The sequence below is a fragment of the Saccopteryx bilineata genome, chromosome 11 (genome assembly GCF_036850765.1).
Source record: "Saccopteryx bilineata isolate mSacBil1 chromosome 11, mSacBil1_pri_phased_curated, whole genome shotgun sequence".
In the NCBI taxonomy this organism is placed as follows: domain Eukaryota; kingdom Metazoa; phylum Chordata; class Mammalia; order Chiroptera; family Emballonuridae; genus Saccopteryx; species Saccopteryx bilineata.
This window is the reverse complement of record NC_089500.1, coordinates 34,713,593-34,736,861: the sequence shown is the minus strand read 5'-3', so window position 1 is coordinate 34,736,861 and position 23,269 is coordinate 34,713,593. Positions and strand designations below refer to the sequence as shown.

The window sequence follows — 23,269 nt, the reverse complement described above, 5'->3', positions numbered from 1 at the left end:
AATCCTAGTCCTCTCTTTAGTGAACTAAGAACATTCTTTCCACACAAAGATGAATTTAGCAGCATGTAATTTTCCCTCTTATCCACTAAATGTGGGATTGAATTAGAGTTTACCTAGAGAAATCTAATTTGTAGTTTTGAAAATAAGCAAAAAGCTGTTGGACTGCGATGTTGATATTCTGATCACATTACATATGCATAAGAAGATAGTATCAAGCAAAGCTTTATTTACATTTCCTAAGTGTTTTTTCATTTTGTATAAACTTAATGAGTAGTGCTGTTAGGGAATATGTGTATCCCTCTTTGTGTAATGGATTAAGTGTGAGTCCTGTTAAACACAAGGTCATAAATCAGACTGTGTTCTCTATGCCTAATTAAGGGTTTAAAGAGGGAAAAGGTAAATTCTTGAATGAAGGACTCTACTCAGAAGCAGAGTTTGTTATTTCACAAAGGAAGTACATAGATAAAGCAGGAAAAAAGAGCAATTGAAGAAAGTGAAACAGAGGAAAATATTTTTGCCACTTTATTCTACTTCTCTTTAGATTTAAGAATGCTTTAGAATCTAAAGATGCTAAAGGGTCTGGATATAACATGAAAAGAAAGTATTTTTTAATTAGTGCACTGAAATGTAAAAATAATACAAAGTGATCAGAAAAAACAAGCAGTCTTAAAAGTTGGTCACTGAGCTCTAATCAACTAGAACAAAAAAACTATATGCTTTGACAATGCAAATAAAACCAGCTACAGAAAAAGTTTTGAAAAAAATGTAGAAGACATTTTTAACGTATCTCTATAATTATAGTATTAATACATTGAAATCTTATAATATTAAACTATTAGAGAATTCAAGTTAAAAACAAAGTAATCACAGTTAATCCACTTGTTTCCTAGTGGAAGAATTGTCAAGAGTTTTGATACAGTTAGTCTCAGATAATATTATTAAAGCACTTATGTATGTTCCTGGAGTGCAGCTGATGTTTATATTCATTGTATAAACTGACTGTAAGTGAGTATATTCAGTGGCTTGAAAAGTGAGTTACACAGGCTATACTGGAATAGAATAAGAGAGAAGGTCAAAATTTATTAGCAATTAGGAGCTTCACTCAGTGACATCTGACTATATATAATTAATGCTGATATGTTATTTCACTTCACTTCATATTAATTTTAAACTCTAGTAAAATGTAGGAGAAGGAAAACAAAATGACCAGAATATTTTGTTATTAGAAGAAAAATATCTTGATTGGACTTCTTTTGTACTTACAATAAGAGGCTCACATTACTATATTTCCAATCATTTATTCTTTATTTAATAAATATTTATTGTGGCCTAGATTATGACAAGTAATTTGCTTAGTGCAGGAAATTCAGTGAATTGGGTATTGGACAAAGAAGACAAGGTGGCTATCTTCATATGCTTTCCTAATTGATTGGGAAAATATGACTATTAAATATTCTTATTTGTAGACTTCAGAGATCCTCCGTTTAGGCATAATAACAGTATTTCAGAAATAAATCTCATGTTGCATGGTCATGAAGACCACCAAAGACCTCTTCCATCTTTCCTGCAACCTTTGCCTTCATTCTCTCCCCTCAACTTTATTACTCTCTCCTCACACCACCTTCTGCTCTGTTGTGCCTGTTGGTAGGCATGTATGGGGGAGGGGTGGAAGAGATTTCCATTCATTCTAGACTTCCAGAAGCAGTGGGTGTGTGGGATGGCAATAAAAGCAATTCCAGGCCTTTATTTCTGCCTAAACTTTCCCATATTTGGTCAACATTTTGGTTATATTTTCTGACTAACGAGTCATGACACAACAACTTAAGTCCCCAAGTTCTTGTCTCTTTTCTCTTAGTACTGTAGTTTCCTATGACTGCTAACCCTTTTCCAAAACATCGCCACCTTACTTTTGTCTTATATAAATTGACATTTACTACTATTTGGGTTTGCTCTGTTTTGGGTGTTTACCAATTGTTAAACATCCTATAATCTTAAATAAAGTAACATGACAGGAAATGAAAAGATCTGCTGGGATTGATGAAAGGAGACATGCACAACAGGAGTTTGAAATATTGAATTCCTGACCTAGAAGCAAGCGGGGAAGAAAGAAAGCAGGGAAACTCAGAGAAGGTGCTGTTACATGCCAATTGAGCTCTGGAGCTGTTATATTGTTGTATAATTGGGATGGGGAATCTCAAAAAAAGAACTGCAGGGCAGACAGTTTAAACTGAAACCTGTGCTCTTTGAATGATTCCTCTCTCTCATTGAAAGGAAGAGTTCTTGAAATACATGAGACCTTATATGAACTTTAAACAAATACTAGCAGCACTTGGTAGGTGTCACCTATTTGAGTATTTTCCTAGTCTTACATTGTTCTTTCACTGCATTTAAATAGGGAAAGCGGCCTGACCTGTGGTGGCACAGTGGATATAGCGTCGACCTGGAACACTGAGGTTGCCGGTTCAAATCCCTGGGCTTGCCTGGTCAAGGCACATACAAGGAGCAACTACTACAAGTTGACGCTTCCTGTTACTCCCCCCTCTTTCCTTCTCTCTATCTCTCTCCCCACCTCTCTCTAAAAATTAATAAATAAAGAAAAATTTAAAATAAATAGGGAAAGCTTCTCTCCACTTCTACAAATTTGAATGATCAAATCCTACCATCTTTCCAATCCCATTTCAAAAGACATCTCCTTCTTAAAGCCTTCTTTTAATCTTTCGCACAGAGAGCTATTTCTCTTATTAGTCTTCCAATGATTTGTCTTGTGTATTTTTTGTGACATTCATCACTTTCTACCTCTTTAAAAAAAGATATTCAGGCAATTTACCAAACTATAAAAGATCTATAATTGAGTCATATATTGCCTCCTCCCATCACAAGCAATTATTGAGATTGAATGAGTCATAAGGGAAAGTAGGACTTAGTGTACATACATGCATGTAGAAGGAAAGGATATAACAACAGCAACAGCTTCTCTGGAATGGTGGCCCATCACTATTCTAGTGCTCTGTGGAATATACGTTATTTTGGCATACAATATTCACCAAGTCCTTCACGAACTTACCTGCTAGGGACTATTTATACTGAAATACCCCAAGATAGAGGTTGATTCTAAGACTCAGTTCATAATATTGATTATTTATATTTGACTCACTGTCAAAGAATGGGGGTATAACAATTACTTTTTGTTCCAGTTTTTTTTTAAATGAATTTACATCTGTGTCAGTGAGATGTTATATTGTTAATTAGTTACTGCAAAGCAACTAAGTATGTATTTTTTTAAGCTGGCTCCAAAACCTCTTATTAAGCACTATTTCACAGACAATAACATATTATAATGTTATGGTCTGATTGCTTAAGATAGCTATTTCTGAATAGAGGAACACATTAGAATGAGAATACTTTGAAAATGTATCCACTACTTTAGCCATAAAAAGGATTTTTGAAAATAAAAGCAGATATGAATGTGATACAAATTTAATATATTTGAAATGTAAAGTAAAAATACAATACACCTGGATAAAGTTATGCAAATTGCATGGGTAAATTTTTCCCCTAGGGATAACTTCAGTGTCTTCTCCAAATCCATTTAAAAAAAGAAAGGAGGAAAGGTGGAAATGATCATTTGATATTTCCTTTAACAGATGCTTAGCCTTTTCTTATTCTAGTGAATTAATAAAGCAAATATTTTTAAAGAATTAACATAATTAGCTCTTTATGATTATGAACTGCCTTGCTTAAATTTTGGTAATCAAACATTTTTATTACTTCAGTCATTTCACAATGTTCTCAAAGGAATCACCTTACTATAATTGTTCTCATTCTTAGACATACGTCTTTTCATTAGATGTAAGGACTTAGATGTAAAGAATTCTTAACTTCTAGTTAGGAGCATTTCTTTTTTAGCATTACTGTTTAGAATAATAGAAAGAACAGGATCAGGGTAGAAAGATTTGAATTCGGTTAACACTGATTTTAGCAAGACACCTTGGTAACAATGTAATGTTTTAAGTTTCATTTCCTCATTTGTGCAGTAGAGTGAAAAAATATGTTTAACTGCGATGTTTTGAGAATCAAATGAGCTCATGTATATGAAAAAACACCAAGTACAATTTACATACCATTAATTTTTAATTCAGTAAATAACCTTTCAAACAATCCAGTATGATTGCCCATTCTGTTTTTAAGATACTCAAGATAAATACACACATAATTACTGTGTGGGTCACAGAGCCATTTCTTTCTTTGCTTAACAATAACTTTATTGACTTACACAATTCACCAGCGGTCTAAGAAGCTGGAAAGGTTACAATAAACTTTCAAGTCTTCACAGTTCTTTTTTTTTTTTTTTTTTTTTTTTGGTAGTTCGCTAATAAGGTTAATAATCCAACTCTTCATGCACCCCAAACCTGGCAATGATCAATAATTAAAAAAACACGCATGCTTTAGCTGTGCGGTTGTTTACATATGTAGTATGTTTTACGCTACAGAAAGATGAGTGTACGCAATTTAAAAATAACTAGTGCCAAGGCACGGCACGACACGGCATTGATCCAACAGCACAGCTCCTTAGTCTTGCATTGTTTAAGATGATGTAGGCGGCTCAACGTTGTGTCAAGTTGCACGTTCCGTATTAGCTCCGTAGGAGAAGGAGGCTGGTTCTGTACCCTTTCAACAAGGCTCTGGGAATCCACCCAGCCAAGCAGAAAAGGGTTAAAGGAGTCCAGCAGAGGGGAGTAGTACGGAATGTGTGTGCGCGAGAGAGCGTGTGGGTGTGCGAGTGTGAGCGCACAGGACGGAGGCATCGAGTTGCGGAGCGGACTCGTTCCCAAGTTCCAAAGGTCACCGCGTCCGCGGGTTTCGGCCCGAGCGGGGCTGGGGACACCCGGCCTGCGCCCCTCCGGCAGCGCCCCGTGGATTTGGGGAGCTGGGCTGGACGGAGAGGGGTCTCGCGAGGGTTTCAGGGCGTGGCTGGAGTGGGGGGCGCGCGGCGAGTGTGCGCGGGTGTGCGCGCGAGAGGGCGAGTGTGAGCGCCGCGAGTGTGAGCGCGGCGAGTGTGCGGCCGCGTCGCCATTCCCTGTGACGTCAGAGTGTATTGTTGTGAGCCGGGCCGAACGGAGCATCCCCGGAGCTGTCACCGCGGCGGCCGCGGCGGCGGCGCAGCGCGAGCCCCGCACGAGCGAGCCCGGCCGGCACCGCCCCCGCCCCCGTCCACGGCCCCGCGCCGCCGCCGCCGCCGCCGCCCGGACCCGGCCCGCCCGCCCGCCGCGCGCCGCCGCCGCCGCCCGCGCGCCCCCACCCGGCCCTCCCCACCCCCTCACTCCATCCCTCCCACCCGCCGCCGCTGCCCGCGCGCCTCCCCCCGCGGAGCGAGTGCGGGTCACCGGGTCACTGGGTCATTGTCTCCGCGCCCGAACCCCGAGCACCCCGTGGAATCCCCCACGTCATCATCAGAACCATCAATGAGATGCAAACATGAAAGACAAGAGGAAGAAGAAGGACCGCACCTGGGCCGAGGCTGCCCGCCTGGTACGTACCGCCCCCCGCCCGCCGTCCGCGCGTCCCGCCGGCCCCGCTGCTCGCTCCGCGCCGGCCCGCGGCGGCGGCGACGGCCACTTCCATCCCGCCCGCCGCCCGCTCGCCGGGCTCCCGCTCTTTGTTATTCTGCGGGAGTGGGCTCGCCCGGGGGCCCCCGTGTGTCTGCGTGCGCGCGGACGGGCGCCGCGATTATCTCGGGGAGAGCCCCGCGCCCGCCGCGCCCGGGACCGCCCGGGACACTTCTCCCGGTACTTTGCTGTCCGGGCTCGGCTGTGCCTTCTCCACGGGCGAATTTCCGAGCACTCGGCCCCACTCGACTTCCTTCTCTGCCACTCCGGAGACCTTTGTGTGGCAATTACCACTCCCTCCTGGCCCTTCCACCCCTTGGAATTTTCATCAATAACTCTGTGCACGGTCTGTGTGTATGTTCGGTGTTTGTGAGTTCATACATTTTACACGTGCATGCACGGTGTGTGTCCGATACGGACTTGTGGGGCGTGTGCATGTGGGCTAGGTCGTTGCGTATCTGTGTGCCGTGTCGTGTGTATTATGTATGCACACGGATACGTGCATGTTTTGTGTTGATTAAGTTCGTTTGTGTTTGTAGGTATTGTGCTCTGCTCGATGTTTGTGTGTACATTTTGTGCACGTGTGTGCAATTTGTGAGTGTGTGTTTCGGGGTGTGTGTGTTTGGTGAAGTTGGGTCGGTGTCATTTGTAGCGGGAGGTTATTAAGAATGTACAGCTAGGTGTATTTTACTGCTGGCTTCCTGGGCGGGTGTTACTTGGCTGCTTTTCCTTCTCTTGAACCTTTCGGAGCTTACGTTTTAATCATCGAAAGAATGTCTCTATAGAAATGCTGGTTGGCAGAGGGGCGGCGGCGTCTTTGGTTTGATGCATGTGGTTGTGTGGGTTTTTCTTTTTTTCTTCTTTTAAAGGACAGCTGTAAATGGATTTTTTAAAGGATATTTCTATACAGTATGTCTCATGGGAATGCAAGGCATTACATTTGAAGCTCAGAGTTTTGGCTTCATAAATTAAATATTTATTCACCAACTTACTATCTGTTATAAATTGGCCAAAAGAAAGCAGAGTGCATGAAGTGAGAGGGAGGAGGACCCCAGGACATGTTATTGGGTTGGTTTTGCAAAGGTTATTTTACTATAACTGTGGTGTGTGTGTGTGTGTGGGGGGGTTTAAATAACTACATCATGCTCACGAAGAACATTTGTCAAAAGTAATTATCTGAGTTTGGTTGAAGGGCCTTTCTGGTGTGTCTCTGGATTCTAGCAAAGGGTTTTAGATAATTGGTCTTGTTGCCCTGCGAAGAAGTGACAAAAGTCCTTTTTAATTGCAGTCTAGTTATTGGAATTGGAAGTGGCCAGGCCCCTTTACTTCATTTCTTAATTTGTGGTAGAGTATGTTATGACTTCTATCCTTATCTGGAATCGTATTAATCACTTAAATCATTCACTCTCTGTGGATGAATGGGCAGGTGATAGTCATTCTCTAATGAACTGCGTCTGGGAGAAGAAACTTATTTGTGAAGAATATGTGAAAAGTGAGCAGTAAGTGTTAAGTAGATGCCGGATTGATGTTATCACTGAATTTTTGCTAGAGCATAGTACATTACTTATTGTTTGCCCAGCCTTTAATTCAGAATTGTGTGGGGGTGGGCAAGGCTTCTGAAAATGTATTATTCAGGTTCCTTGTAGTGGCAATCAAATATTATTATAGAGCTTCACTGTATGTATTTTAAACAAGTGAACAATGTGTCAGTTTATAAATATTTTTAAATCAGGGTTCATGAATTAGCCATATCTGCCTGCAGAGGATTCTTTAACAACATTATTCTGATGGAATTTAAAGCTAACCATTTGTATTCAATCAGTGTATGTAATTATTCTTGAAAGCAGTGAGCTTTATTTGATCTAACCATAATATATCTGTATTGAAAAATCTTGAAATAGATTTCTGAGTCACATTTTTTTTGTTAAAAGTTGTATTTTTCTCTTGCAAAGTTCATTGATGGGAAAAGACACACTAGGAGTCATCAACACAAAAGAATTAATGATAGACCAGATGTCTCTATTTTAACCAGACATATTGAACTAGTAGTTATGGTAATTTTTCAATTTGGTTCACGTTATTTTTCCCCTGGTAGTTGTACAAATGTGTATGTATTCAAAATGTTACAGTTGAAATAAAATACTGAATAAAATAGCAAGTAATTGTACTAGAAATACCTTTTCCAGAAATTTGTGATTTGTAAGTGACTTTTGATTATTCTTAACTTTGTGAATATAAGAGAAACGATCTATTTGGGTAATAGTGACATTTTTTCATTCTTTCTTTATGGTTACATGAATGTATATAGACTTAGACTCTTTAACAAGCTTGCTTGAAAAACATTTTTACTCTTACAGTTGATAGTATTCATTTACACTCAATGAAAATGCTTTTTTTTTAAAAGCATTTCTGTGGTGCAAATACTACTATCATTACATATCCTACACTGCCCCTTGCTGTGCTTCTTGTTGTTAAAGACTTCTAGCCTTTCTTCATCAAATGTTAAACCATGTATCTGATTTTAAAAGTAAATACTAAGGATGGACTGAAAATATACAACTCAGTATGTGGTACATGCAATATATGAACTGAAGAGAGACTATCCCAATTAACATTAAGAATAACCTTCCAATACATGCAGTGTGTATTACATACAACTGGGGGGGGTGTGTGTGTGAGAGAGAGTGATTATCTTGAGGGAGAAGATATAAAGGGAGAGGAAATGCAAAATAGATTTTTTGAACTGTGACCAAAAGCTATGTTTAAATGTAGCTTTGCATTTATTTTTAAGAAAAATATATATGGAAGAACAATTCTTTCCGGAGTAACTAAGAACTTCCAGTTGACAACAGATTCTGTTTTTTTCTTTGTGAGAAAAGTATACAGTCTCTAAATCTATAAACTCTGAGTGGCAACTCCAGGGATTTTGTTTTAGAGAGAGATGCAGCTATCAAGCTCTACCAGTTTTCTCAAGAAGTATGTAATAATGTTTGTGTGTGGTGGGCTTGCTTAGTTTAGGAGAAGGAATGGTGGTATAATTTCCTTGTATTTCCTTGTAATTTCCAGTGATTATTAACAGGCTGCCATTTTAAAACAGTAATACCACATCTTCCCCCCCCGCCCCCCCCTTTCTGCCCTGCATCAGTCGCAGAAATTTCAGCCTTCAGCCTCCTCCCCTCCCCCTCGGCTTTCTTTCTGCAATTGTGGTTGTTACTTTGCGCATTGCCATTTAATATGGAGTCTGCTCCCAAACCAGATGCATTTTCATCTGTTTTATCTGCTCTTCTAAGGTTGTAGAGTCTCAGAGGGTCCCATAATCACATGGAAATATCTTCTGTCTTAATATTTGTAGACCACAATGAGAATAAAAATCAAAACCATAACTCATGTCGAGCTGGGGCTTTGACTTTAATCTTTTTGACTTTTATCTCAAGTCTTCACTCTGTTACTATAAATACAGTTTAAACCATTGTGAAAGGATCTTCATGCTTCTTTGTAAAAAATGGGGATTTGACAGGACTTTGTTTTATTGCACTAAGGGGTTTCTTTGTTACTGACTTAACACAGAACATACTGTTATTTATATATTTATTCTAGGTTAATTCTTTTTTTTTTTTTTGACATGCAAAAATGTTGTTGCTTGTAGAAGTGCTTTTTGATAGTTTCATCACTTTGTTCTATAGGGAATGCTGCTGTTAACATAATGGTTCAACGTATTAATTTGTTCCCTGACTTTCCTCCCATTTATTTCATTCCTTATAATCTTTGTTTGGTCTCACTGGCACCTGAAAATAAATTTTAACAATCTTTAGTAGCTTTGTGCTTGGTAACTTAGCTGATTTTTTTGCTCATAGTTTAGATACATTCACACAGATAATGAATATGAGTGGTTTTTTTTCTTTTTTGGTTGTTCAAGGTGACCTTTGGAAAAAGATTTTAAATGGCAAATTTGCCTCATTGTTTGTTGGAAGAAAACAGGCACATATTATGCCATAACAGGGTTGTTGGATGTTTTAAAGAAATTGCTATCTTGTAAATTGTCTTATATGAAAAGTTAAGTAGGGGTTTTTAATTAAAGGAAATCTTTGTGACTCTTTTGCACATTGAAGATTCATATTACATTATATTCTAAATAAACTGTTAAGATTTCTAAAAAATAAAGCTGAATGGTAGTGGTAGCTGTTAAAATAGGAAATAGTTCATAATTGCTAATTTACTGGTTGCTTGGCCTTTTGTCTTTGTGTTTTAGAAATAAGCATAATTTTTCAGGAATGATGAACATGGGATGGATGAGAGAGCATTCATACTGCTTTTGGCATTTCTCACTGTTAGTGGTGCTTAGATTTTTGGTTATGACCAGGCTGTTAACAGTTGAGGACATTTTGGCTTGTGATTTGGGGTAAGCCCCAAAGGTGCACAAGAGCATAGTTGTGACACTGTTTATTGGCTTACAAGCCTGGCTAATGTATTTGGCAAATGGTATTTTATTTTCAATCGCTTACATTTAGTTGGTTTGATGCAGCTGTTTTCTGTGATTGACACATAATATCATCTCTTTATGTCTATATCTCATTATTTCTTCTTTCAGATATGGAACCTAAATTTTCATTTTGTAATTTAAAAGATGGGAGAATTTAGGAATCTCCACTTTTTACAAAATGAGTTTCAAGTTGAAAAAAATGTGTTTGAAATAAGGGGAAATGTGAACTTAGTGTTTAAGTTGTTAAGCTTTTATTTACTGCTAACATGAAAGGGAATTTTGAGAATTGAGTCTTAAGTTTTTCTCTTCTTTGACAAACTCTTTGGTAGCAGATGATTCTTTGTATGTCAGAAATTGATTCTTTTCTTGGCATACTCTAGCTTTTAGACTTGTAGAGTTATACCTGTAAAGGAATTCCACTACAGAGAAGCTAACTTGTAAAGTAATTAAAGTTGATATTTGATAATGTATTCAGCACTTTACTGAAATGCATTGGAAATGTAAAATATGGTCCCTAAACATTTTGAGGGCTCCTACACATACAGTTCAAATGCTGGGAGGATACAAAGCTATATCCTCAAGGAGTATAGAGTTCAGTAGAGGAGACAGGAAAAACTGGAGGATGACTGAGCAGACACCATCCGTAGTTGTCACTTGAACGATCAAGCAGGTGCTGGTTTACAGATTTACAGAAGGGAGAAGCTATGTGGTGTAGAATGATTGTAAAAGGTTTAATGGATTAGATGAAACTTGGTTCATCCTTGTAATATGAGTAAGATTAAACAAGTGACAAGAGAACATTCTGAGAAAACTGTTTGGGTAAAGGTGTAGAGTCAGGAAAGAAGATGGTCCAGAGACCACTGAGCAGATAAGTCTAGAAGTATTAGAACACTTGAGGGGGTAGGCACTGCAGTAAAGTTGAAAATTATTTTTGGGAGAAGAATTTGAAAGACATTTCTATGTCAGTTAGTCATTGTAATTGGTGCATGGTGCTGGTGAGTTGGTGGTAGGAGAAAGAGAGTTAAAACAAAACACAAAGACTATCCCTTATGGAGAGAAGACATCGGTGGTCTTGGGGTATATCTGAAACTTTCATTACTTGGTAATATAGAGTCTGGTAACAGAATTGATGTTAGAACTATTTTATTTAAAATAACAACTTTATTCTATCCTGTATCCTTCACCAAATGAGGCAAATGATGTTACTGTAAAGTAAACATCAGTAAGCAATACACACTTGTAGAAAACATATACAGAGTGCTTTGTTTCCTAAAATACTCTCTTGAGATCAGTAGGCAGCTAGGGTAATCTCGGCAACTTGGTCCCCTAGTGTGTTTTAATGATGTGCCCAATATCGTCACCCTGTCTTTAAGGAGCAGGCTGACATAGGATCTTTTTAGATTCCATGCTTTCTGATTTTTAAAACATAATACTGGCATTTTAACAGATGTAAATTTAACTGATTTGCTGTATGGTGGATCCAAGCCTGCATCAGACTTCTTTCAGATTGCCTGCTTATTTATTTTTCACTCTTTCTCTCTCTCTCTTTTTTAATCATCAAAAGTCTGCATGAAGTTATTGTTGTTGTTAAATTTATCATTTTAAATTCTCCCCTAGAGATTGTCAGTAGCAGCTTCTGGGCCCTTCCCAATAGGGCTGGGAGGAGGGGCATCTGTATAGAACCACTTTCAGCTATTTGCCAGCCCTGAGTGCCTTGATTGTTCTGCTTTTGTCCCTGCACAGTTGGTAGCTGGGGAAATCTAGCCCCGACTGAAACTTTCCCTGAAGAGCCCTTGGGGAACAAATAGAAACATTATATGATTAGCCGCATTGTTTTCATTATTATACAAATCTACATAAAAGGGTAGCAATTAACAGCTTTATCAGCCTGAACTTAGACACCTACCTTTCCTCTTCCCTCAATATTCCCACTTGAAGTGGTAACAATCAACTGTTGCTGGTTTTAATGTCAGCAACTGACAACACTAAATTGGGAATAGGCACTTCACCAGGTTGATTGACTATAGCCCTCTGCCACATTCTTTTGTAGTTTTAAGGAAATTTATGCCCTAGGGTTAGAGCCAAAGGGCTTGTCAGAACATTGATTTTAATAGCTGAAATATATAACTTAAATCACATCTAAGACCTTAGCTTTGGTGGAAACTTTTAGAACCTGAGGAATTCTCCAAGGCAGTGCAATTTATGCTTAGTGGACAAGCTTAGAAATTGTAACATTATTTCTAAGTGTGTATGTGTACATATAAGTATAATTTACTATGTGATACAATTATTTACCTTGGTTTATTTTGCATATTTTTAGCATAAATTAGCCCATGAAAAACTAGATAATAGTTTCTAAAATAATTCCACAATTGGCATTTTTGGCAAGTGTTTCATTTTTCATTAGCTATGCACTAGTTGACTTATGAATATATTACATGTGACTTAAGATAAAGAAGGAAATAAAATTGACCTCTTCTTATTCATAGAAGACAGATGGCATATTCAAGATTTTGTTAACTATAATGAATTAGAACTTGTTATAATAATTTCAAGGAATTAGTAATTGAGATAGAATTTGGGGGCTTTCCCCCCCCCAGCTCAGTCATAGAGAAGTCATGATATAATGAGGCTGTTGTTTATTGTTCTTAGTTTTTTCTTTTATTTCAATATAAATGACTGCATATATAATTTGTACACATATCAAAACCTTGCTGACATGGTTATAGTAGTAAGCTGCTATCTGGACTGTTAGAATTCCATATTACCTTCCAGTCTCTCCCCCCTTGTCTCCCCCCTGCCATGCAGATAATCTTACTTAAAAGAGTGTTTATGAAAAAAATCTCCTTCCTTTAAAATATGTGTTATAGTTCTTCAGAATGTTGCATTCAGAAATCGTCTTTCTTAAATCATTTAGTTTAATTTCTTATCTCTTAAATTAATCCTAAAAATTCAATTAAAACATTTTGAATTAAACTTCTTTGATATTCTTCTTGTTCTTTTCCCTTTACTTTTCTTACCCATTCCTGCTTGCTTGACGATCCCCTCTACTCTCAGCTTCCCTTTTGGTGCTGATCTGTCTCAGAATTTTGCCTATCCTTTTTTAAAATTTTATTGTCCCCCCCACCTTTGGCAGTCTCACCCACCCAATGGCAGTTCTCCCATAATGAGGACTCCAGCCTCGATCTTTTCCCTAAATATATTAACAATTCCTATTGTTTATTTTTATGTACTATGGATATTTCAAATGAAACTTACCCAGTTAGCAACAGCTATTGCGTATTTTCCACAAGTGTATTTATACATTGGGCACGGAAAGAGGAATGTGACAGCATTCCCCTTTGGGAGAAACTTATCTTTGTTACCTAAACACATGGTATCTGTGAAGAGTGGTAAGTTCTGTCTTCTATATATAGCTCACATTTAGCTCTTCTCTTTCATTCACTATATTTTACATAGTTTTGACCTTCCAATGAATTTTATCCCTAATCTCTTTTCCAATTCTTGCTTACTAGAACTGTATTTATCTTCTCAGAACAAATCTGATCAGACTGAATCATTCCTCTGCTTAAAAATTTTTGTGATTAATTACCTGTAAATTAAAGTCCAACAGGTCTTCTCAATATTGGCAGCACCTTTTAAAAGTGGTATATGATTGTTTTCCCTAACGATATGCAGAATTTAGCATGTTCTATCCTTATACATTACACCAACCTCCCCATATTGAACAATATCTACAGCCTTAGATTTATTTCATATTCCTTTAAAACACAACAAAGTAGTTATTTTTAATAGTAGTTAATCAAATTTACTAACTTTTTTATCAACTTCTGTGTTCAACTTTATGTTTTTGTATCATACTTTTTTTTCTAAATTGCCTCCTTTAACATATTTTTCTTTTAAGTGAAGGTCTCTGGGTTCATAAAGTTTTTGTATATCTAAAATGTTTTTGTTTTACTTGCCCTTTAAATACTTTTTGTTAAAATGTTGTATTTGAATTAATTATAGAGTCACATCAAGTTATAAGAATTAGAAAAGAGTGAGCAAATGGCCACATTCTTTCACTCTTATCCATACATCCATACCCTAAATTCTTCCTGTCCTCAGTAATTTAATAGTCCAAGTTAGGTGTACCAAAGTGGTCAAGAGCAGCCTTTAGGAAGCATTATCCTCCAAGCACATGGTATGGAGGATCCCTTCGCAAAGCTTCACACATCTATTATTTAAAAAAAAAAAGTGGTGGAGAAACTTGGTAGGAAAAACTTAGAGATCCTACATTGCCCTCACATTAGGGATAATTTAGCTAGTTATAAAAGTCTCTTAGTTGACAGTTTATTACCCTTAGTACTTTGGAACTGTATCTTCATTATGATCTTGCATCAATGGTTCTGATACTTTGTGGTGAGCTTTTTTAATTTTAAGAAGTAATGCGCTTTTTGCATCTGAGAGTTGTTACATGTTAACTTTATCCTTGAAGTTCTACAATTTTAATACTCTATCTTAAATATTTGTGGATGAATTTATGTGTACCCTACTTGGTACCTAGAGTATAAATACTTTTTAGTGTTGACCTATTACCTTTTTTTGCTTTAGAAATGTAGTCATGCTGTGGTATAGAACTTACTTAATGCTTTGTATTCCCTCCAGGTCGTGAATTCTTTGAAGTCTTCTAAAATTTCTTCATCATCTATCAGATTTAATGTATTTATCTTATGGGTTTGCAATGATTTAAGAACAATATAGAAAGAGTCCTCTTAATACTTAACCCAATGCAGCAATGACTGTGTTGTTTTTATCAGCCAGAATTATGACTTACAAGCAATAGAAGTCAATTCTTGCTAACTTAAATAGAAAAGGAGTTTTTGGAGGCCACAAAGTAATTCATATAATCATCAGGAGATGTCTGAAAAACCAGGCTGGAAAAATAGGCATGTATCACTAGAGGCCGAGGAGCAAAACCACACAAAGTCATGCTACTAAAATATTGTAGTTGGGCTATTTCTTTGGGCACCACTACCAATGCTAATGGTCACCATTGTGACTTGGCGCTGACATAGGATACTGCCCTTGCCAACAATGTATCATATGAATGTTTTATGAGCTGTATGTCTTTGCATTTCATACTCAAGATTCAAATTCACAAGCAGCCTGACCAGGCAGTGGTGCAGTGGATAGAGTGTTGGCCTGTGATGCTGAGGATCCAGGTTTGAAACCCCAAGGTAGCCAGCTTAAATGTGGGCTCATCTGGCTTGAGTGCAGACTCACCAGCTTGAGCACAGGGTCACTGGCTTGAGCATGGGATCATAGACATGACCCCATGGTCACTGGCTTGAGCCCAAAGTCACCAGCTTGGACAAGGGATCCCCTGGTCAAGGCACATAGGAGAAAGCAATCAATGAACAACCAAGGTGCCACAACTATGAGTTGATGCTTCTCATCTCTCTCTCTTCCTGTTACTCTCTCTCTCTCTCTCTCTCTCACTAAAAGAAAAAAAAAGAAAAAAGAAAAAGAAAAAAATTTACAAGTACGTGCATCTAATCATCTAATTGTCAGACTCCAGTTTCCGTTTCTATACCTCAGTGACTAAGGACTGATTAGAAGGTGTATATGGTCTCTTCATTCTGTATGGAAATATTCCATTCACATTTCATAGCAACAATAAAGTCAACAAGATTAAAACCGAATACTTCGTATCTTCCCCATCTCCTTCTCCCAGTAAGTCTCTTTTCTCCTTTTAATTTTTCAGTGAAAGCCACTACTATCTCTGTTAATGCCTCTTTATATTTTTCTGTTATTCCATAATCACCAAACTCTGTCAGTTTTATTTCCTTTTCTTCAAATCTTCAAATTCTTATATTTAGATACTACAGTATTACTCATTTACACTATAATTTACCTTGACACTGGAAGTATATGGGAAAAAATATAGATGAATGATGGGCCTAAAAGTCAGGAAGGTTTATGTTTGAGTCCCAGTTCAGTCACTTACTATGTGTTTGACCTTGGGCAAATTATTTAACATCTCTCAGTTTTAGTTTCATTGTCTATTAAAAGGGAATAATAACATTAGAGAGTGGCTGGAATATCTAAGTAAGATAATGTATGTAATGTACTTAGTACAGTGTCTGACGTTAGACGATGCCAGTTAATGATAGTGGCTGGTAATATCCTTCTTGTTAAATCACTACAGCAATTTTGTAACTGGTTTCACTGCCTCTAGACTTGCTTCCACTTGCAACAATTCTCCTTATTGCATCCTTAACTTTTTTTTTCAAGGTAAAACTGATTTATGGTGCCCCTTGAGGTCTAACTAAAGGTGAAACTGGTCTGTGGTACCCCCTTGAGTCTTAGTTCCTGTAGGAAACAGATGGCACTATCTCAAAGAGGTGATTAAAGAAAGTTAGGGCACAGTAAAAGAAAAGAACAAAAGATAGGGAGGAAAACCAGGATATCATCAGCCAGGAAGCTGTTACTACCTTTAGGCTAGAGGAGCCAAGAGGAGCCAGGAGTGGCTTACTGCAATGGTGTGGGCTGTGAGTTTAGGAAAACAGTGTGTGACAGAAGCTGCGACCATAAGTAGTAGAACATAGCAGTGCTTCAGAGGAGACGTGGACATCCATACTCTGATCCTGCTCTCCTTCCATTTCCATTCACTATTCTCCAGTTGGTGCCTCCTGTTGGCTGAGAAGCCAGAGGACAGGGAATCTTCAATGAGGAAATTCATAGGTGTCAGACTACTGGGTTACAGAGTTGGGTAGAGAGTGAATTTGGAGTTGTTAATTGGGAATATACACAGTATCTCCTTTTCAAAAACTTCTTAATAGCTTATCATTCTAAGAGTGTAGTCCTACTGGTTTCAGAATACTTTAGGTTTGTCTTTTGTATACTTCTCCAACTTCTTTGCTTGACTGCCTTGCCATTGGCATTCTAAATACCAGTCATATAAGAGTATTGTTAGATAAGCTTTGAATTACACTGTCCCATATTTTGCCTTGACTTTATACATGTTGTTCCTTCTTTTTGTAAAGACCTCCTTCCCCATCATTTCCCTGTTTTTATCTGGTAAATTCCCACAATTCCTTCAGTTTTCCTCTTTCTTTGAGAAACTTTTATATGTTCCCAAAGCACTTTTTATTTGTGACAATGTAATTAGTTGTTTAGTTGCTTATAATTATTTCCTGAGAGCCTAATGTACTACCTCATGTTAAGTTAGTGCTGAATGCAGTTGAATAAACTGAATGAGTCAAAGGAGTCTTTTTCAGGGGAGCTGTTAGAAAAACGTCTTTAAAAGTTTTTTTAGCAGATCAGTAGAATTATAAAAGTTATGTCTTAATTTACTTCTGTGTCATTGCTCAACTGGTACTGTACAATCTAGAGAAGGGATTAAATTTTCCAAGAATCAGTTGGACAACTGATAGATTTTCTAAGTGTTTCTACTTTCAGCTACCGGTACCTTTTATTTCTTTGGAATAATAATTTAGTAATCATCATGCTTAATGGCACCGAAAGGATTTAATTTTTGTCATTATGTTAGCTGACATATGAATGAAATAAGATATGGACCTTGACTTTTAGGAAATTAATGTAAAAAAAATAAACTACTTCGAGCCCAAGAGATTCTTCTCTGTATGTTTAAAGTTGAGAAGTACAGTTAAAACCTAAAAGTAAACTTTGATGTTGGATTTTAATAAGGTGCAATGATGATCTATCATGGCTTGCTATTACTTCCAAACCAAGAGAAGAATCATCTAGTACACAGATTACAACACAGATTGGAAATGTTTTCAAAGTAAATAATCTTCTTTATAAATGTAATTAAAACATTTATATATTTGGTATCATGGCCTCCTTTTGAGAATGTAGAATTCTGATTTAATGACGATGTAGTCTTATTATATCAATTATCATAAAATTACTATTACTAAAGTAACATTTAACATTAATAGCTAAAAGCTAATATTTATTGAGTACTTATATGGCTGACTTTGCACTTACTTGTTATGTGCATTATATTGTTTAATCCTAAGAGCAAACCTAGGATACATGTTGTAATATTACACACATTTTTTCAATTACAAAATTGAGATTTAGAATATTCATTTATGTACTTCAGTTTCTCTCAGTTGCAACTGAAATAAAATGAACTAAAACCGGTTTAAGCAGGAAGCTCACATAACTGAAAAATCAAAGGGTGGACCTCAGGTATGAGTAGATATAGAGGTTTAGGTAATACCATCAAGCTGTTTGCTTTCTCTGTATCTTTTGTACTTATTTTTTTATGTCCAAGTCTTGGGTAAGTTAATATAGTCACTAGCGCCCCAGACATGTGTCCTCCAAACTTCGCACACCAACATAAAAAGAATCTCAATCTGTCTATCTATCTACCTACCTACCTATCAACTGATTTACCTATTCTCCCCTCCCTGTCCTTCTTTGCCTCTTTATCATCAACATCATCATCATTATTATTACTTAAAGCCAATCCCAGGAAAGTTTTCACTTTGTCCTGCCTTCCTCATCAATAGCAATGGCCAAGATCAGGTAACATGATTGATCACCACACAAGGATTATAGGGAACAAAGGAAAATCATAAAAAGACAGCAATAAAAAGCAGATGGAAAATATTTTGGAAAAACAAATGATGAATGCCATTACCTTTAATCTAGAGAGTGTAAATTAACTTGCTCAGGTAGTAAGTAGTGTAGCAGTTGAAACCATGTCTGCCCTTTAGAGCTCTAGGTGTATTAATGAAGATACTTTCTCATACATTCTTTCTGGTTATTGTTATTATTATTATTATTTTGTCAGAGACAGAGAGAGAGAGAGTCAGAGAGGGATTGATAGGGACAGACAGACAAGAAGGAAGACAGATGAGAAGCATCAATTCTTTGTTTTGGCTCCTCAGTTGTTCATTGATTGCTTTCTCATATGTCTTGATTGGGGGGGTGCGAGGGGGTTACAGCAAAGCGAGTGACCCCTTGCTCAAGCCAGCGACCTTGGGCTCTAGTCAGCAACTTTGGGCTTCAAGCCAGTGACCTTTGGGCTCAAGTCAGCGACCCTATGCTCAAGCTGGTGAGCCCATGCTCAAGTCAGCAACCTCAGGGTTTCCAACCTGGGTCCTCCATGTCCCAGTCTGGCACTCTATCCACTGTGCCACCACCTGGTCAGGCTTTCTGGCTATTTTTATGATACTCATTGTACATTTAAAAAATGTTCAAGCCATGGCAGCAATCACAAAAATTCTAAAGATTTCTTTGGTCTGTTTCCTTTGAAACTTACTTTCCTTATTTAGAGGCTAAAAGTTATGGATGGCTTCTGTTCTATTTTCACTCACTGACCAGTTTCTTTAGAGCTATATATAACTAATTCATATATAATATTTATAACATGTTGTAGTTAAATGCAATTTAGGATCTGAATTCACAATACATTTATATAATTCTGAATGAAACTCCCAGTTACTTTCTGGATGCAAGTAAATATATTTATCACTTTCTAAATGCCAAGTTTTCGTCACGGTGTTGATCATAATTTTTAGAAAATGTTAGTTTATAAGAGAGCAAACTTCTCTTAGTCATAGCATAAATCACACTCATTTCTCTGAATATTGAGATTAGATCAGAATAAGACAGTGACTCCTTATTTCAAGTAGAATTCTGTGAACATTTTTTATCACTTCTTATTCTTTCATCTAATAGAATTTCTTTGCTAAAAGAAACAATGATAGTGCTTTTGAAAATTTCTTCTTTATTCCTCTTTTTATTTTCTCCCCCAGCTTTGTGCAAATTTAACCATATCTTTCACTTTGGAAGAAAGTGAATGGTACTTAGGACTGATGTTATTCATGGTCTGCTCTAGGCAGTGATGCTATTGTGTATGAATTAAAAAATACATTTAATCCACCAAAGTTTTTAATAAGGAAATGAGAAAAAGAAATAAAGACACTATTAAATGTAAAAAAAAATCTTATCTCTTTTCATCCTTTCTCCAATTTTTAGATATGTCTTTTCATTTTTTAGCTAATGTTATCTTTACAAATCAAGTTCTGGTAACTAAATAGGATTAGATAGACTATCAGTAGGGGAAAAAAATCAATGAGCAAATACAGATATTGCATTTTCTTTTAATCTTCTAACGACTCTGCTTTTTTACTTATTTATTTTTTCAGAGTTTACTACTGAGTTCAGCTTCATGGTAGAAAATGCAAGATTCGTCAAGGTTAAACAGTTTTGCATTTGTTAAAAGCTGCAGTAGAGACTGAGGCCCTTTCTTAATTAGTCCAGTCTTCCCACTCCATCTTTTCATGAAATTTTAGCTCTTACTCTTGGTAGGTGATGGTAGTTGGCAGCTTTAGGAAAGAGGCAACTTTAAGCACATTAATGGTGTCGTGTACAAAGATAAATGATGAAGAAACAGAGTAGGACTTTAAGAAAACTTACTGTATTGTTATATTTTTCTTTCTGTTTGTGCATCTATTTTTAACTGTGTTGGTTAGAGTTATAGAGGAAAAAAAGATTGTCTTCTACTAAATTGCTAAATTTTTTTGTCTATGATGCATGGCTGACTGGATATTTTGTTATTGTCAATGGGTCGAAGCACAGTTCACTCATTTTTATCTCCTTAGAGTTATGTGGTAGCATTAGACTTCTTTGACCCTTGAAGTTAGGCATTACAATGTGAGTTGTCTTATTTCCTCTAGTCAGTGTGTGATTCACCTTACTTCTTTCCTTGCTGTGTTGATCACAGAAGCAGTGACAAGGTAGAATTTTAGTCAGCCTGGTTCTTGGCTGGTCATATAGATGTGAGTGAGAAATGAATGTTTGTTTTAATCCACTGAGATTTCACAGGTCAAGTCCTATAGCGAAACTTGTTTTATTCTAGGCTATCTGTTACCTTTGTTTATGAGACACTAAATGCATAGTTACATGTTTCAGAGGTAAGTAAAGCAAACAAAGCTAAGTCCTTTTTTTCTTCTTCATTACATTAAATTGCTTTGTAGAATTATCTTCTCCAGTATTTCTAAACTAGTAAACAATAGAAAACTTTCATTACAAGGACAATTCTTTTATATTTTATCTCAAGATAATTCTGTTTATATATCTGCTTTCTAAAATAATTGCCTTTTCTTCCGTCTGTCTCTTAGGGAGGAATGTTTTCTGACTAGAAAGAGTAGAACGATTATTGTTAACAGGGAATTGAATTCCGAGATAGTTAGATAGAAAAAGGGCACCTGGACAATTTAAATGAGTTCAAGTTTCCAAGTCCAGACAAATTGTGTTTCATTGAAAAGGTATGGCCAGTTATCCCACACCACTGAGAAGAGGAAAGCAGACACTGTAATAATACCTCCTTCCCTATCTCTCACTGTCTCTCTCTTTCTCCCTCCTTCACTCTCTCCCTCTCTCCATCCCTCCCTCCCTCTTTCCCTCCCTCGCACCTAGAGGAGAGCTGGTGGAGAGGAGCAACCCCAGTAAGGGATTATGTTTTCCAGTCTGTCCCTGAGATTATGGTCTACATTTCCCTTCTATTGAGAGCAAAGTCACCCTCAGGCTATCTCTCCCTCCAGTTTTCACTCTTCTCTCCATAAAGCATACAAAACTCCTGACAGCTGACAGACTCCCCATTGAGCCCTACTCCTTCATGTAGGGAAAGGGGGAAAAAATGAAGAAAACTTGTCTTGAAAGCCTGCAGACTTTCATACCACAAGGAATGTGTTGACCATATGCATCTTAAACCAGATGGACAGTGTTTTCCAGCCCTGCAGTTTACCAGTGTGCAGCCATATCTGTTCCATGCTCTAAAGCAAAAACTCAAAACTAGATTACCTAGAATTTTCTGCCAATCTTGTGCTCAAATGGGATCGAGTTGTTAATGAATGTCCTTGTACATGTTAGGTTATGTTTTTCATTATGATATAATTTATCTGCAGGAGACATTGATTTTCAGTGATTTCCTTATCTTCAAGATTTTTTGCCCTTTATATAGGGTATAGGTATGTATGTCTTATTATAGATAAGGTCACCACTGAATTGCACGGGTCACAAAACAGATCTCCATTTAATTCCCAATAATATGGAGGTGATATGTTTTACATCTATATTCCCTTTGCATGAGTATACCTACAGAATATTTCACACTTTGTTCCCCTTATGTTCTGTGTATCTGATGGCTGGTGTAGTTATTTACCTCTTTAAACCTGAATGCTAAGGTAGTTAACAGAACTCTCAAAGCATTTCCTACATATAGCTTTCCCGGGGAGGGTTTGATTCCTCGTGGGCCTCGTGCCTACTGCCTGTAGTTGATTGAATCTAAGAGAACAACATCTGGCCTAATTTATCTTCAGGCATAATTTGATAATGCTGAATGGCAACCACTGGGAAAAATCTAAGTAAGACTTTATGCAAGTGCTAATTTAGAGTCGGTTAATAGGTAAGTTATTTGTATTTCTTTCAAAGGGATACATATTTTGGTCACATCAGAACTAATCATTTTTCTTCATTCTGACATCTAATCATAGCATTATAGTATAATCAACTCCCAGCCTGGTTCCATGTGAAACTGTACTGGTAAAATCAGGACTGGGGAAGGCTAGGAAGCAATAGAGACTATCTGATTTCATAAAGACTCTTTTGTTGGTAAAGGTATGTTTTAATGTTCCATTACCTCCTTAAAGAGACTCAGCCCATACTTCATATCAACAAATATTGGTTGATTGAAACCAGTTCTGTTTGCTTTGTGCCCTGATAAATATAGCCTAAATTCCTCTAGCACATACTTTAACAAATAGGACCAAAAAGAGGGGGAGGGGTAGAAGGGAAAGGGTTGGAAAACTTGGCTATTACTAAGGTGGGTAGTAAGTATGTCAAGTAGCATATTAAAGTAATTGCCTCAAGAATATATTTAGCATAAATCTTGGTGTAGATACTTTAATGGTATCTTAATTATTTGAGTGTAGTAAACTTGTGGGAGACCTTTGAGTTGGTTTTTAGTATAAACAGTTATGGTAGATTTTTATGCACAACTCCAATGAGAAACAGGGAAGCTCATACCTTATAAAACCTTTTGGCTTATAAAAGGCCTTCTAGTCATATTGTGAGAATATTAATATACCTGATTCATGTATATTTTTAAAATAGTCCTCTTTCTGAAGCCTGGTATTCAGAAATTCTTTACTCATCAAAC

General features: G+C 37.2%; 1 protein-coding gene across 1 annotated transcript in view; it reads left to right on the top strand.

Moving 5' to 3' along the window:
* Nucleotides 1-5,392: 5,392 nt before the first annotated feature.
* Nucleotides 5,393-23,269, top strand: part of ASXL3 (ASXL transcriptional regulator 3) — a 191,991-nt gene continuing 174,114 nt past the window's right edge. The window contains exon 1 of the mRNA XM_066247319.1: nt 5,393-5,529. Coding sequence (XP_066103416.1) covers nt 5,476-5,529 — 54 coding nt within the window. The 5' untranslated portion in view covers nt 5,393-5,475. The remainder of the gene's footprint in view (nt 5,530-23,269) is intronic.